Source organism: Tursiops truncatus, chromosome 11 (genome assembly GCF_011762595.2).
Source record: "Tursiops truncatus isolate mTurTru1 chromosome 11, mTurTru1.mat.Y, whole genome shotgun sequence".
Classification (NCBI taxonomy): domain Eukaryota; kingdom Metazoa; phylum Chordata; class Mammalia; order Artiodactyla; family Delphinidae; genus Tursiops; species Tursiops truncatus.
Window position 1 is genome coordinate 74,618,992 of NC_047044.1, and position 14,734 is coordinate 74,633,725.

Sequence of the window (14,734 nt, forward strand, 5' to 3'; positions counted from 1 at the left end):
GCAGGTTGTGCATTTCTAAGAATTTGTCCATTTCTTCCAGGTTGTCCATTTTATTGGCATAGAGTTGCTTGTAGTAATCTCTTATGATCTTTTGAATTTCTGCAGTGTCAGTTGTTACTTCTCCTTTTTCATTTCCAATTCTATTCACTTGACTCTTCCCCCTTTTTTTCTGGATGAGTCTGGCTAATGCTTTATTAATTTTGTTTATCTTCTCAAGAAACCAGCTTTTAGTTTTATTGATCTTTGCTATCATTTCCTTCATTTCTTTTTTCATTTATTTCTGAACTGATCGTTATGATTTCTTTCCTTCTGCTAACTTTGGGTTTTTTTTTTTTCTTCTTTCTCTAATTGCTTTTGGTACAAGGTTAAGTTGTTTATTTGAGATGTTTCCTGTTTCTTAAGATAGGATTTTATTGCTATAATCTTCCCTCTTACAACTGCTTTTGCTGCATCCCATAGGTTTTGGGTTGTTGTGTTTCCATTGTCATTTGTTTCTACATGTTTTTTGATTTCCTCTTTGATTTCTTCAGTGATCACTTCATTATTAAGTAATGTATTGTTTAGCCTCCATGTGTTTGTATTTTTTACAGATCTTTTCCTGTAATTGATATCTAATCTCATAGCATTATGGTCAGAAAAGATACTTGATATGATTTCAATTTTCTTAAGTTTACCAAGGCTTGATTTGTGACCCAAGATATGATCTGTCCTGGAGAATGTTCCATGAGCCCTTGAGAAAAAAGTGTATTCTGTTGTTTTTGGATTGAATGTCCTATAAATATCAATTAAGTCCATCTTGTTTAATGTATCACTTAAAGCTTGTGTTTCCTTATTTATTTTCATTGTGGATGATCTGTCTGTTGGTGATAGTGGGGTGGTAAACTCCCCTAATATGATTTTGTTAGTGTTGATTTCCTTTTTTATGGCTGTTAGCATTTGCCTTATGTATTGAGGTGCTCCTATGTTGGGTGCATAAATATTTACAATTGTTATGTATTCTTCTTGGATCGATCCCTTGATCATTACGTAGTGTCCTTCTTTGTCTCTTCTAATAGTCTTTATTTTAAAGTCTATTTTGTCTGATATGAGAATTGCTACTCCAGCTTTTTTTTTTTTTTTTTTTTTTTTTTTGCTGTACGCGCACCTCTCACTGTTGTGGCCTCTCCTGTTGCAGAGCACAGGCTCTGGATGCACAGGCTCAGCGGCCATGGTCATGGGCCCAGCCGCTCCGCAGCATGTGGGTTCTTCCTGGCCCGGGGCACGAACCCATGTCCTCTGCATTGGCAGGCAGACTCTCAACCACTGCACTACCACAGAAGCCCTCCAGCTTTCTTCTTATTTCCATTTGCATGGAATATCTTTTTCCATCCCCTCACTTTCAGTCTGTATGTGTCCCTAGGTCTGAAGTGGGTCTCTTGTAGACAGCATATATATGGGTCTTGTTTTTGTATCCATTCAGCCAATCTGTGTCTTTTGGTGGGAGCATTTAATCCATTTATGTTTAAAGTAATTATCGATATGTATGTTCCTATTCCCATTTTCTTAATTGTTTTGGGCTTATTATTGTAGGTCTTTTCCTTCTCTTGTGTTTCCTTCTTAGAGATGTTCCTTTAGCATTTGTTGTAAAGGTGGTTTCATGGTGCTGAACTCTCTCAGCTTTTGCTTGTCTGTAAAGGTTTTTATTTCTCCCTCAAATCTCAATGAGATCCTTGCTGGGTAGAGAAATCTTGGTTTTAGGTTTTTGTCCTTCATCACTTTAAATACGTCCTGCCAGTCCCTTCTGGCTTGCAGAGTTTCTGCTGAAACATCAGCTGTTAACCTTATGGGGATTCCCCTGTGTGTTATTTGTTGTTTTTACCTTGCTACTTTTTTTCTTTTTTCCAGTATGCGGGCCTCTCACTGTTGTGGACTCTCCCGTGTGTAGCACAGGCTCCGGACGCCCAGTCTCTGCAGCCATGGCTCACAGGCCCAGCCGGTCCACAGAATGTGGGATCCTTCCAGACCGGGGCACGAATCCGTGTCTCCTGCATTAGCAGGTGGACTCTCAACCACTGCGCCACCAGGAAGCCCTACCTTGCTGCTTTTAATATGTTTTCTTTGTATTTACTTTTTGACAGTTTGCTTAATATGTGTCTTGGCATGTTTCTCCTTGGGTTTATCCTGTATGGGACTCTCTGTGCTTCCTGGACTTGATTAACTATTTTCTTTCCCATATTAGGGAAGTTTTCAACTGTAATCTCTTCAAATATTTTCTCAGTCCCTTTCTTTTTCTCTTCTTCATCTGGGACCTCTACAATTCGAATGTTGGTGCATTTAATGTTGTCCCAGAGATCTCTGAGACAGTCCTCAGGTCTTTTCACTCTTTTTTTTTATTCTGCTCTGCAGTAGTTATTCCATTATTTTATCTTCGAGGTCTCTTATCCATTCTTTTGCCTCAGTTGTTCTGCTTTTGATCCCTTCTAGCCTGTTTTCAATTTCACTTATTGTGTTGTTCATCATTGCTTGTTTCCTCTTTAGTTCTTCTAGGTCCTTGTTAAATGTTTCTTTTATTTTCTCCATTCTGTTTCCAAGATTTTGGATCATCTTTACTAGCATTATTCTGAATTCTTTTTCAGGTAGACTGCCTCTTTCCTCTTCATTTGTTAGGTCTGGTGGGTTTTTATCTTGCTTCTTCATAGGCTGTGTGTTTTTCTGTCTTCTCCTTTTGCTTATCATACTGTGTTTGGGGTCTCCTTTTTGCAGGCTGCAGGTTCATAGTTCCCGTTGTTTTTGGTGTCTGTCCCCAGTGGCTAAAGTTGGTTCAGTGGGTTGTGTAGGCTTCCTGATGGAGAGGCCTAGTGCCTGTGTTCTGGTGGATGAGGCTGGATCTTGTCTTTCTGGTGGGCCAGTCCACATCTAGTCATGTGTTTTGGGGTGTCTGTGGCTTTATTATGATTTTTGGCAGCCTTTCTGCTAATTGGTGGCATTGTGTTCCTGTCTTGCTGGTAGTTTGGCATAGGGTGTGCAGCACTGTAGCTTGCTGGTTGTTGAGTGAAGCTGGACGTTGGTGTTGAGATGGACATCTCTGGGAGACTTTCGCTGTTTGATATTACGTGGAGTTGGGAGATCTCTTGTGCACCAGTGTCCTGAAGTTGGCTCCTCCTCCTCAGAGGCACAGCACTGACTCCTGGGTACAGCACCAAGAGCCTTTCATCCACATGGCTCAGAATAAAAGGGAGAAATTAGAAAGAATGAAAAAAAGAGGATAAAAGAAATAAAATAAAGTAAGATAAAATAAAATAATTAAAATAAAAAATAATTATTAAGAAAAAAAATTTTTTTAAGTAAAAACAACAACAACAAAAGGACAGACAGAACCCTAGGACAAATGGTGAAAGCAAAGCTATACAGACAAAATCTCACACAGAAGTATACACATACACACTCACAAAAAGAGGAAAAAGTAATGTATTTTGCTCCCAAAGTCCACCTCATCAATTTGGGATGATTCATTGTCTATTCAGGTGTTCCACAGATGCAGGGCACATCAAGTTGATTGTGGAGATTTAATCCGTTGCTCCTGAGGCTGCTGGGAGAAATTTCCCTTTCTCTTCTTTGTTCACACAGCTCCCAGGGTTCAGCTTTGGATTTTTCCCCGCCTCTGCGTGTAGGTTACCGGAGGGCATCTGTTCTTCACTCAGACAGGACGGGGTTAAAGGAGCAGCGATTCACGGGTCTGGCTCACTCGGGCCAGGGGGAGGGAGGGGCACGGAGTGCGGGGCAAGCCTGCGGTGGCAGAGGCCATCATGACGTCGCACCAGCCTGAGGCGCGCATGTGTTCTCCCGGGGAAGTTTTCTCTGGATCACGGGACCCTGGCAGTGGCGGGCTGCACAGGTTCCCGGTAGGGGAGGTGTGGAAAGTGACCTGTGCTTGCACACAGGCTTTTTGGTGGCAGCAGCAGCGGCCTTAGCATTTCATGCCCGTCTCCGGGGTCTGTGCTGTTAGCCATGGCTCGCGCCCATTTCTGGAGCTCCTTTAAGCAGCGCTCTTAATCCCCTGTCTTCCCGCACCAGGAAACAAAGAGGGAAGAAAAGTCTCTTGCCTCTTCGGCAGGTCCAGACATTTTCCTGGACTCCCTCCCGGCTAGCAGTGGTGCACTAACCCCTTCAGGCTGTGTTGCCGCCACCAGTCCTCTCCCTGCCATCTGACCAAAGCCCGAGCCTCAGCTCCCAGCCCCCGCCCGCCCCAGTGGTGAGCAGACAAGCCTCTCGGGCTGGTGAGTGCTGGTTGGCACCGATCCTCTGTGCGGAAATCTCTCCGCTTTTCTCTCCACACCCTTGTTGCTGTGCTCTCCTCCGTGGCTCCGAAGCTTCCCCCCTCCACCACCCGCAGTCTCTGCCCGGGAAGGGGCTTCCTAGTGTGTGGAAACCTTTCCTCCTTCACAGCTCCCTTCCACTGGTGCATGTCCTGTCCCTACTCTTTTTTTTTTTTTTTTTTTTTTTTTTTTTGCGATACATGGGTCTCTCACTGTTGTGGCCTCTCCAGTTGCGGAGCACAGGCTCCGGACTCACAGACTCAGTGGCCATGGCTCACGGGACTAGCCACTCCGCGGCATGTGGGATCTTCCCAGACCAGGGCATGAACCCATGTCCCCTGCATTGGTGGGCAGACTCTCAACCACTGCGCCACCAGGGAAGCCCCTGTCCCTACTCTTTTGTCTGTGTTTATTCTTTTTTCTTTTGCCCTACCCAGGTATGGGGGAGTTTCTTGCCTTTTGGGAGGTCTGAGGTCTTCTGCCAAAATTCATTGGTTGTTCTGTAGGAGTTGTTCCACGTGTAGATGTATTTCTGATGTATCTGTGGGGAGGAAGGTGATCTCCACGTCTTACTCTTCCGCCATCTTCTCCCTCTCCTTCACCCAGGTTTTGAGCTATTTTATTAATTTTGTTTGTAGGATGCTGTTCTGATGCAATTTTGTGCGAACAAATTGGACAAGAAGGACTTCTTTGGAAAATCAGATCCTTTTCTTGTATTTTATCGAAGTAATGAAGATGGCAGGTAGATTTATCTTTTATGAATTTTAAGGCTATTATAACTATGACTTTATCAGTTTTTCTCAGATATTCATATTAAATTGATAAACAAATATTTTGGTAATCAAAAAATTGATTTGATTTTTTATTCTCAATAATAATGTGTAACTTTATAGGCATTTTATGTTTTTTTGATATTTATAATGAATGATTTTCAGCTTCATAGAAACATTTCCTCTTTACTTTTCCTAAAATTATATTATTGCCTTAATAGAATGGATGATTTATATGTTTGTGGAAATCTAAAATTATGAAACTAAAGTATTTTGTTATAGAATTGAACGCTTAAGCCAATTTCTTGGAGAAGAATATGGAGTTTAGGGGTTGCTTTTTATTCTACAGGGTTTTTTCAATGATATCTAACATTCAGGAAAATTTTTCATTACCCTCTAGTAATTTGAATATTTTACCAGTTATGATTAGACTGGTTTCTTTGTGATTTGAAAATGTATTATAGAGTTATAATTTATTTTATTTTTTTATTGAAGTATAGTTAATATACAATATTATATGAGTTACAGGTGTACAATATAGTGATTCACAAGTTTTAAAGATTGCACTTCATTTATAATTATTTTACAATATTGGCTACATTCCTTGTATTGTATTATATCCTTGTAGCTTATTTTATACAAAATAGTTTGTAACTCTTATTTCCCTACTCTAACATTGCTCCTCCTCTCTCCTCTTTCATCACTGGTAACCAATAGTTTGTTCTCTATATCCATGGGTCTGCTTCTTTTTTGTTATATTCACTAGTTGGTTGTAGTTTTTAGATTCCACATATAAGGAATATCATACAGTATATGTCTTTCTCTGTCTGACTTATTTCTCGTAGCATAGTATCCTCTAAGTCCATCCATGTTATTGCAAATGGCAAAGTTTTCATTCTTTTTTATTGTCTGAGTAGTATTCCATTGTACAGAGTATAATTTAATACATATGACTCTACGATGAAATACATTTTATTGTTATCTTCTATGATTCTTACTGTATTGTCAGTAGTAATGAAAAAGTTTAGTGGTTAAATTTATGAGTTAAATGAGGTCCTGATGCCTAGGTGTAAACCGTGACCCTGCTACTTAATAGCTGTGGGACCATAGGCAAGTTTTTAAACTCATATGACACTCAGTTTCCTCATCTGTAAAATGGGCTATGATCATAGTTATCTCCCAGGGCTGTTGAGAGTATCAAATGAGTTACTACACAAAAATCATCTAGAAGCTTCCCTAACATAAGAATTATGTTAGCTGTTATTATTATTATTATCTTATGGTGTAATGTTTCCTCTTCTGTTTTCCTTAACTGTGCATAATAAAATACTAGCTAAAGAGAAAATGTCATTTGGAGATTAAAGTTAGGAGAATAGAATATAAAAAAAAAGTAACCTGCTTCACTTATATATGAAATTATACAACATGTTAATATTATGTAATAAGTATAAAATGGTACATAAAAATAGAAAGTTTGCTATGTAAAGTGATTATACTGAGCAATATAAAATGAAGCTTAACATAGTGTATGAATTTTGCTGATGCAGCTACTGGGCAACTGTTGGTTATTTTTGTTGAGGTATCATATGGTTGGATTTTGCATGCTTCTTTTCTATTTTGGTGGTAAAAATGTTAGAGTAGCATTTGTATCTGAATACTAATTTACCCATGTGAAAAATATTGGACAGTGGATGAAATAATCATATTTTCCAGTCATTTCACAGTTAGGAAAAAAACTAAAGGATTGTTAAAATTTTCTTGAATTAAAAAGTTCTTATGTTTCCTCCTGTTTGAATGACTTATTTCCTGAATTTTCTATTTTATTCTTACTAGTTTTCTTAGAAATATTTGTTGTACAATTATAGAATTTCAGTCTATCATACATTTAATGCTCCTTGTAAGAGATATATTACAAAATTTATTATGCTTATAAAAATAGTATTAACTTGTTGATTAACTAAAATATAAATATTGAGTGCAACTTATCCAAAAATCTCAAATCATTTAAAAATAACTATTGCTAAAATTTTGTGAATCTCATTTCAGAAAACTTTCCACTTGCATATACACAGAGAAAATAGTTTGCCAGCTAGATCCAAATATATATATTAGGGCATATGTATTAATATACATATGTTTTGTTCTGATGAGTTTTGAATGAATAAAAATGCTTTTACTCCTCAATTTTTATGTGTGTTTTTGTAACTGCAAAGACTTTATCTTCATTTTTAAGATGTATTTGAACACGGAGATACTTCAGAAATTGCTTGTTGCCTAGTGGTTGAGGCTCATATTATAAGAAAGAGTAAAACTTAATTTCTACTGTAAGCATTAATGAAAATCCATTATAATATATGATTACAAATTCTTATTTTCTTGCTTTCACATTATTTAGTAATTTGACCTGTATTCATAATTAGGTAATAATTTTCCTTTGGAATAACTGTTTTATGGTAATTGGCTTCATTTAAGGTATTTAAACAGGTTATTTAATAAAAATATTTTTCTTATAATGCTATGTGTAATACGTATATACATACACATTTATATTTATATAGCAATACTCCTGAATTCAGGAGCAATACTCCTGAATAGTAGAAAGAGCTACCTCAGACTCCTGTTAGAATTTTCACTAATTACACTAGTGCTGGAATACTAGAGAGATTTTGGTGTCTATATCACATCTAATGCTTTACAAATGAGAATGATTAATAGAAGACAGATGACTACCTCACTTACAAGTAACTCACTAAGAAGGTGAGTCACTTTATTAAGAGAAGAAGTTTCAATGTATTTCATTTCTATTGCTGATAATACTAGGAATATGACAGAAATTTTGATTTAACTGTAAGCAAAAAGGCCTAGAAGTCAGTAGATTATTGAGCATGTTAGTTTGAAGATGGTTCATTGGTCGCTTTATTTCTATCTAGCTCTCTATCGATTTAATCTACTATCTATCTATCTATCATCCATCTATCATCTATCTATCTTCTACCTACCTATCTAGATACCTATATAGCAAGGTATCTATATCTATCACCATACCAAAGATTGGTATATATTAGAATATGATATGAGAAGAAGAGAAAGTCCCTTTGTAAATCTTTAAGAATATGTAGTGTTATGAAGATTGGCAGATGCCTGTTTATGAAAACAATATACATACTTTTGTCCCTAAGAATTTTTCTTAACCATTTTTGTGTACTTCTGCTTTTTCTCATTTGATTCCCTCTGTTTTTCTCCTGCCTATTTCTCCTTATCTCCCTTAATTTTCTTCCTTTTGCTTTAGATATTTTGATTAACCTTTTATTTTTTTATTTTATTTTTTATAACATCTTTATTGGAGTATAATTGCTATACAATGGTGTGTTAGTTTCTGCTTTATAACAAAGTGAATCAGTTATACATATACATATATTCCCATATGTCTTCCCTCTTGCATCTCCCTCCCTCCCACCCTCCCTATCCCCCTCTAGGTGGTCACAAACCACCAAGCTGATCTTCCAGTGCTATGCGGCTGCTTCCCACTAGCTATCTATTTTAAGTTTGGTAGTGTATATATGTCCGTGCCACTCTCTAACTTTGTCAGAGCTTACCCTTCCCCCTCCCCATATCCTCAAGTCCATTCTCTAGTAGGTCTGTGTCTTTATTCCCATCTTACCCGTAGGTTCTTCATGACCTTTTTTTTCCCTTAGATTCCATATAGATGTGTTAGCATATGGTATTTGTTTTTCTCTTTCTGACATACTTCACTCTGTATGACAGACTCTAGGTCCATCCACCTCACTACAAATAACTCAATTTCGTTTCTTTTCATGGCTGAGTAATATTCCATTGTGTATATGTGCCACATCTTCTTTATCCATTCATCTGTTGGTGGACACTTAGGTTGCTTCCATGTCCTGGTTATTGTAAATAGAGCTGCAATGAACATTTTGGTACATGACTCTTTTTGAATTATGGTTTTCTCAGGGTATATGCTCAGTAGTGGGATTGCTGGGTCATATGGTAGTTCTATTTGTAGTTTTTTAAGGAATCTCCATACTGTTCTCCATAGTGACTGTATCAATTTACATTCCCACCAACAGTGCAGGAGTGTTCCCTTTTCTCCACACCCTCTCCAGCATTTATTGTTTCTAGATTTTTTGATAATGGCCATTCTGACTGGTGTGAGATGATATCTCATTGTAGTTTTGATTTGCATTTCTCTAATTATTAATGATGTTGAGCATTCTTTCATGTGTTTGTTGGCAATCTGTATATCTTCTTTGGAGAAATGTCTATTTATGTCTTCTGCCCATTTTTGGATTGGGTTGTTTGTGTTTTTGTTATTGAGCTGCTTGAGCTGCTTGTAAATTTTGGAGATTAATCCTTTGTCAGCTGCTTCATTGGCAAATATTTTCTCCCATTCTGAGGCTTCTCTTTTGGTCTTGTTTATTGTTTCCTTTGCTGTGCAAAAGCTTTGAAGTTTCATTAGGTCTCGTTTGGTTTTATTTCCATTTCTGTAGGAGGTGGGTCAGAAAGGATCTTGCTGTGATTTATGTCATAGAGTGTTCTGCCTATGTTTTCCTCTAAGAATTTGATAGTGTCTGGCCTTACATTTAGGTCTTTAATTCATTTTGAGTTTTTTTTTTTAGTTTATTTTTGTGTATGGTGTTAGGGAGTGTTCTAATTTCATACTTTTACATCTGCCTGTCCAGTTTTCCCAGCACCACTTATTGAAGAGGCTGTCTTTTCTCCACTGTATATTCTTGCCTCCTTTATCAAAGATAAGTTGACCATATGTTCGTGGGTTTATCTCTGGGCTTCCTATCCTGTTCCATTGATCTATCTTTCTGTTTTTGTGCCAGTACCATACTGTCTTGATTACTGTAGCTTTGTAGTATAGTCTGAAGTCAGGGAGCCTGATTCCTCCAGCTCCGTTTTTTGTTCTCAAGATTGCTTTGGCTATTTGGGGTCTTTTGTGTTTCCATACAAATTGCAAAATTTTTTGTTCTAGTTCTGTGAAAAATGCCAGTGGTAGTTTGATAGAGATTGCATTGAATCTGTAGATTGCTTTGGGTAGTAGAGTCATTTTCACAATGTGGATTCTTCCAATCCAAGAACATGCTATATCTCTCCATCTATTTGTATCATCTTTAATTTCTTTCATCAGTGTTTTATAATTTTCTGCATACAGGTCTTTTGTTTCCTTAGGTAGGTTTATTCCTAGATATTTTATTCTTCTTGTTGCAATGGTAAATGAGAGTGTTTTCTTAATTTCATTTTCAGATTTTTCATCATTAGTGTTTAGGAATGCCAGAGATTTCTGTGCATTAATTTTTTATCCTGCTACTTTAACAAATTCATTGATTAGCTCGAGTAGTTTTCTGGTAGCATCATTGGGATTCTCTATGTATAATATCATGTCATCTGCAAGCAGTTACAGCTTTACTTCTTCTTTTCTGATTTGGATTCCTTTTATTTCTTTTTCTTCTCTGATTGCTGTGGCTAAAACTTCCAAAACTATGTTGGATAATAGTGGTGAGAGTGGGCTACTTTGTCTTATTCCTGATCTTAGTGAAAATGGTTTCAGTTTTTCACCATTGAGTATGATGTTGGCTGTTGATTAACCTTTTAGAGTCTTTTCTATCCTCTTTCTTTCTTTTAATGTCTTTTGCCCGCAGTGATTCCTACATTTCTCTGGGTGACTCAACTTTGAGAGCATTTGACCACATTATATACACACATATTCTCTTGAGCTCTGTCAATTTAGTAACATGATTTTCTTTAGATAGGTGAGGATACTACCAGGAAGAGTATGGCACTAATGCCATAAATATTAAATTGCATACATTATCCATTTATATTATGTTTCTATTTTATCTCTTAATGCAGAGAGATGCTTTCTTGCCTGTGAAGCAGAAAATTGACTCAAGGCCCTTTCAAAGTGAGATTATTTTCTTATGAGGTTTAGTTACAGTATGTTCACTGTGGTAGTTATATAATAACTCTCATGCTAATGACTATTAGAGGGATCCCTTGAATTTAGAACAATTGACGACTAAGATTTTAGTGAAGATTGTGTTTAGGTATTGTTCTAACCAAGATTATTTAAAACATTTTATAGCTCAGTAACTGCTGCATAAATTTGCATTTAGGCAAAAACATTTCCAGGACCTGATTGATGTCTGGAGATTGAATGATTTGGTGGAAACAATACTGGAATTTGAATCAGAAAACCTAGTTTAAGGCTCCATGTATTCTACCCCTTATTTTATATTGTTGAATTGCTATCTTTCTTCCGTCTAGGGATTCTTTAGGTATATAGAGTCAAAGAGTCTTTAGGTATATAGAGTCTTTAGGTATATAGAGTTTAAAGAAAGAAAGAACCACATACTGAGTGGTCTTACTATAAATTTATTATGCTAGTCTTAAATAGGCCCTTAGCCCTCCCCAGAAATCTTACTCCCTTTCCTTAATCCATCAGTTTTCCCTCCCTCCCAGACACTTTAGCACTTTTGCCCTCTTCCTTCTCTGCTGGTTATCTTGCTTTCTATTTAATAAGAAAATGGAAGCAATTGGAGAACTTCCTCAAGATCCCATCACAGCATCTACCCCTGTGCTCGACCTTCCTGAATGCTCTGCAAAGTGACTATCTGTGCTCCCAAGGCCAACCCCTCCATTGATTTCCTCTATCCCATCCACTTGCATCTTATTCAGGACATTGCTCTATCTTTTATCCCCTTTCTTTCATGCATCACAGATTGTTTTCTCTCTAATGTACTTTTTCCTTTAGCATACAACCTTGCTGTTATTTCTTTCATCTTGAAAAAAATTAAAAAGTAACAAAAAACAAGCCTTTCACTTGACTAATCTTTCCCCTTTAAGCTATCCCCAATTTCTCTTTTTCTCTTTACAGCTAAACTGCTCAAAAGTGTTGTTTATACACTCTACCTCATTTTCTCTTCTCTTTCTTAAACCCATTCCAACCAGATTTTTGTCTCCAACACTCCAGCAAAACTGCCCTTCTCAGGGTTACTGATGACCTTCATATTCTTAGTGACCCATGGATACTTTTCACTGTATCAATTTGTCACCACAATTTTTATAGAGAGTATTTACAATGCAGCTTTAGGATTTATTGAACTTGCAGATCATTTTTAGTAAACTCATTGTGAAATCTCATTGTTTTATGTTATGATGAGCTAACCTTTAAAGTTTTAAAACTGCAAATCTCTTTTTATTGACTGATATAGCAGCAAAAGAGGGACTGGTAACATGTATTCTGCACAAAAAGAAACAGAAGAATGACTACTAAAACAATATATTATAACTGAATCATGAAAATAACTGAAAACTTTTTTTTACAGTTTTACAATTTGTCATAAAACAGAAGTTGTCAAAAACACTCTGAATCCTATTTGGCAAGCATTCAAGATCTCAGTCAGAGCTTTATGTAATGGCGATTATGACAGGTAAAATAAATGACAACTTCTCTGAGAGTTTTGAATATTCACTATAGTTTTTGTATCCAATCATCTAAGTTGAATTTTAAAAATTAAGTTGGCTCCTTCACCAATGTAAATGTGTATTTACAAAAGCATAGTTGATTTATTCAGAATTTTTTTAAATAACTTTTTTTTTAATCCACAATGATTTGGGGAGGAGGGATAATATGAGAAATTAAAATTTGATTTAACTAATTTTCAAGAAAAAAATGTGCAAAGTGATAAAAATATATTGAATATTTGTTTAACATATTCAAAAGTCATCCCAGAATTTTCATTTCCTCAAGATTTTCATTTGGTATTATCTTTCTAGAGAGGAATAAGTAAATATACAAGATACATAAGTTTATGACTACATATGTTATAAACCCTGATTTACTCCTGAGAATCCTATTTGATATCACTGCTCCCATGGTTGCTGAATTATAAAGGTTCTAGACATGTAGAACAAGGAAATTCTGGTGTTTTACAAATAGGTGGGTGAGGTGGCCCTGAAGATCTTCCCACAATATACCTGAAGATTTTTAGTATCAAAGTTATTTTCTTTTTCTTATGAAAGTTGATTGTAAGATTATAATACAAAACCCCCTATTCACCCCAAAAGATATTTTTTATCTTATTACTCATATATTAGAAAAATGAAGCTTTATTATATTAACAAATATCATAGAAAGAACTATTGATTGGTATATTGGTATATGTCATTAAATTTACTTTAAAATTTATTATGCTATTTGACTGTCACTTTATTTAATAGTATCATAACTCTATTTAATTGTACTCATTCTAAGAAAGTGATTCTTGTAATATGGTTCCTATTTAGCAGCATCAGCAGCAACTGATGAAACTTGTAGAAATTAAAGTCTTGGGCCCAACCCAGGCCTACTGAACTGGGAACACTGGGCATGAGGTCCAACAATTCACGTTTTGACAAGCCCTCCATGTGATTCTGATCCATGCTGAGTTTGAGAAATACTTCTCTAAGATAATGGTTTTGAAGAGTGGAGGAGTAGCTCTATACCTCTCTATTGAGAAGCTATGTCAAACTATAAATGCTTTTCCCATATACTTTCTTACTCTGTTTAAAGAATTAAAAATCTGTATGATTTTAGAAACCTATTTTAAGATATAAATTGAAGAATAGTATTAAAATTAGCAAAATCAACTTTAAACTATTTTGTAAAACCTGAAAGCATATTTTATCTAAGAAAATCTATAACTTACTTTTTAACATTCAATCATATGTTAATTTGATCTTACTAAGTAACTTCACTCTGTGTGTATGTTTTCCCCATGGACAGAACAGTCAAAGTAGAGGTGTATGACTGGGATCGAGATGGAAGGTAAGGCATTGTCTTTTCTTTTGTTTTTGCTCTTAAAACTTATAATGCTTTAAGAAGCAAATATGCTGAAATGACCACATTTTCAAATTTTAATTTTATATTGAATATTTTTTGTCTTGTTTTTCTAAGCATTACTGAGGTGTTCACATGAGATTTTAAGAATGATTGTATCAAACTTGTGAAATAAAATAGAGGTCGTCCTTCTTTCTAGTAATATAGTAAAGATTTTCAACTTGGACTTGATGAGTTCTCATTATGCACAATTTATAGATTCTAGTTTTATATCTAGAGTAGTGATTCTCAAATTTCTGTATCTCATAATCTCTCTGAAGATTCCTATAACCTTTCTACACCTATCATCCATAGGAACACACCTGAGCTCCCCCTCCAAAAAGAAAAAAAGGACACACACCTCACAAACAAACAGCAAAACAAAACTCTGGAATTATGTCTGGTGATTGCCAATAAAAATAGTTAAGCAGAGCTCCAAAATCATGGTCTCCCTCTGCATACCCCAGCATCTTAATGAGTAAAAGAGTGGAACACACTACTTTTTCTCTTTCTTTTTTAAGTATTTTTCCACTGTTTCTACTGTTTTAAGTAGGACTGATATTGAGGTGTTTTTAAATGATGTTAAACCAAGGAACCCAGACATGCTCAAATCTCACCTTGCTCTAGATAACTGTTTCTTTAGGTGGTTCCTGAAGGGACTGAATATACAGATACCAAAGGAGAATGACAAGTGGGAAATCAAAGTCACTTAATTTTACTTGGCTAGTGTTCTCCATTCCAGCCTAGAGCTCACTGGTAAACGGAACTGAAGCATTAGGTTAAAG

At 36.1% G+C, this 14,734-nt stretch overlaps 1 protein-coding gene across 6 annotated transcripts in view; it reads left to right on the plus strand.

Moving 5' to 3' along the window:
- The window catches only part of CPNE8 (copine 8), a 309,410-nt gene that overhangs the window by 166,550 nt on the left and 128,126 nt on the right, over window positions 1–14,734 (plus strand). For all 6 annotated transcript variants that reach the window (XR_012324454.1, XM_073788857.1, XM_033866926.2 and 3 more), the window contains 3 exons: window positions 4,934–5,037; window positions 12,418–12,522; window positions 13,857–13,898. Coding sequence is in view for 5 of the 6 variants with exons in the window: in XM_073788857.1 (XP_073644958.1) it covers window positions 4,934–5,037; window positions 12,418–12,522; window positions 13,857–13,898 (251 nt within the window). In the remaining variant the exon portion in view is untranslated. The remainder of the gene's footprint in view (window positions 1–4,933; window positions 5,038–12,417; window positions 12,523–13,856; window positions 13,899–14,734) is intronic.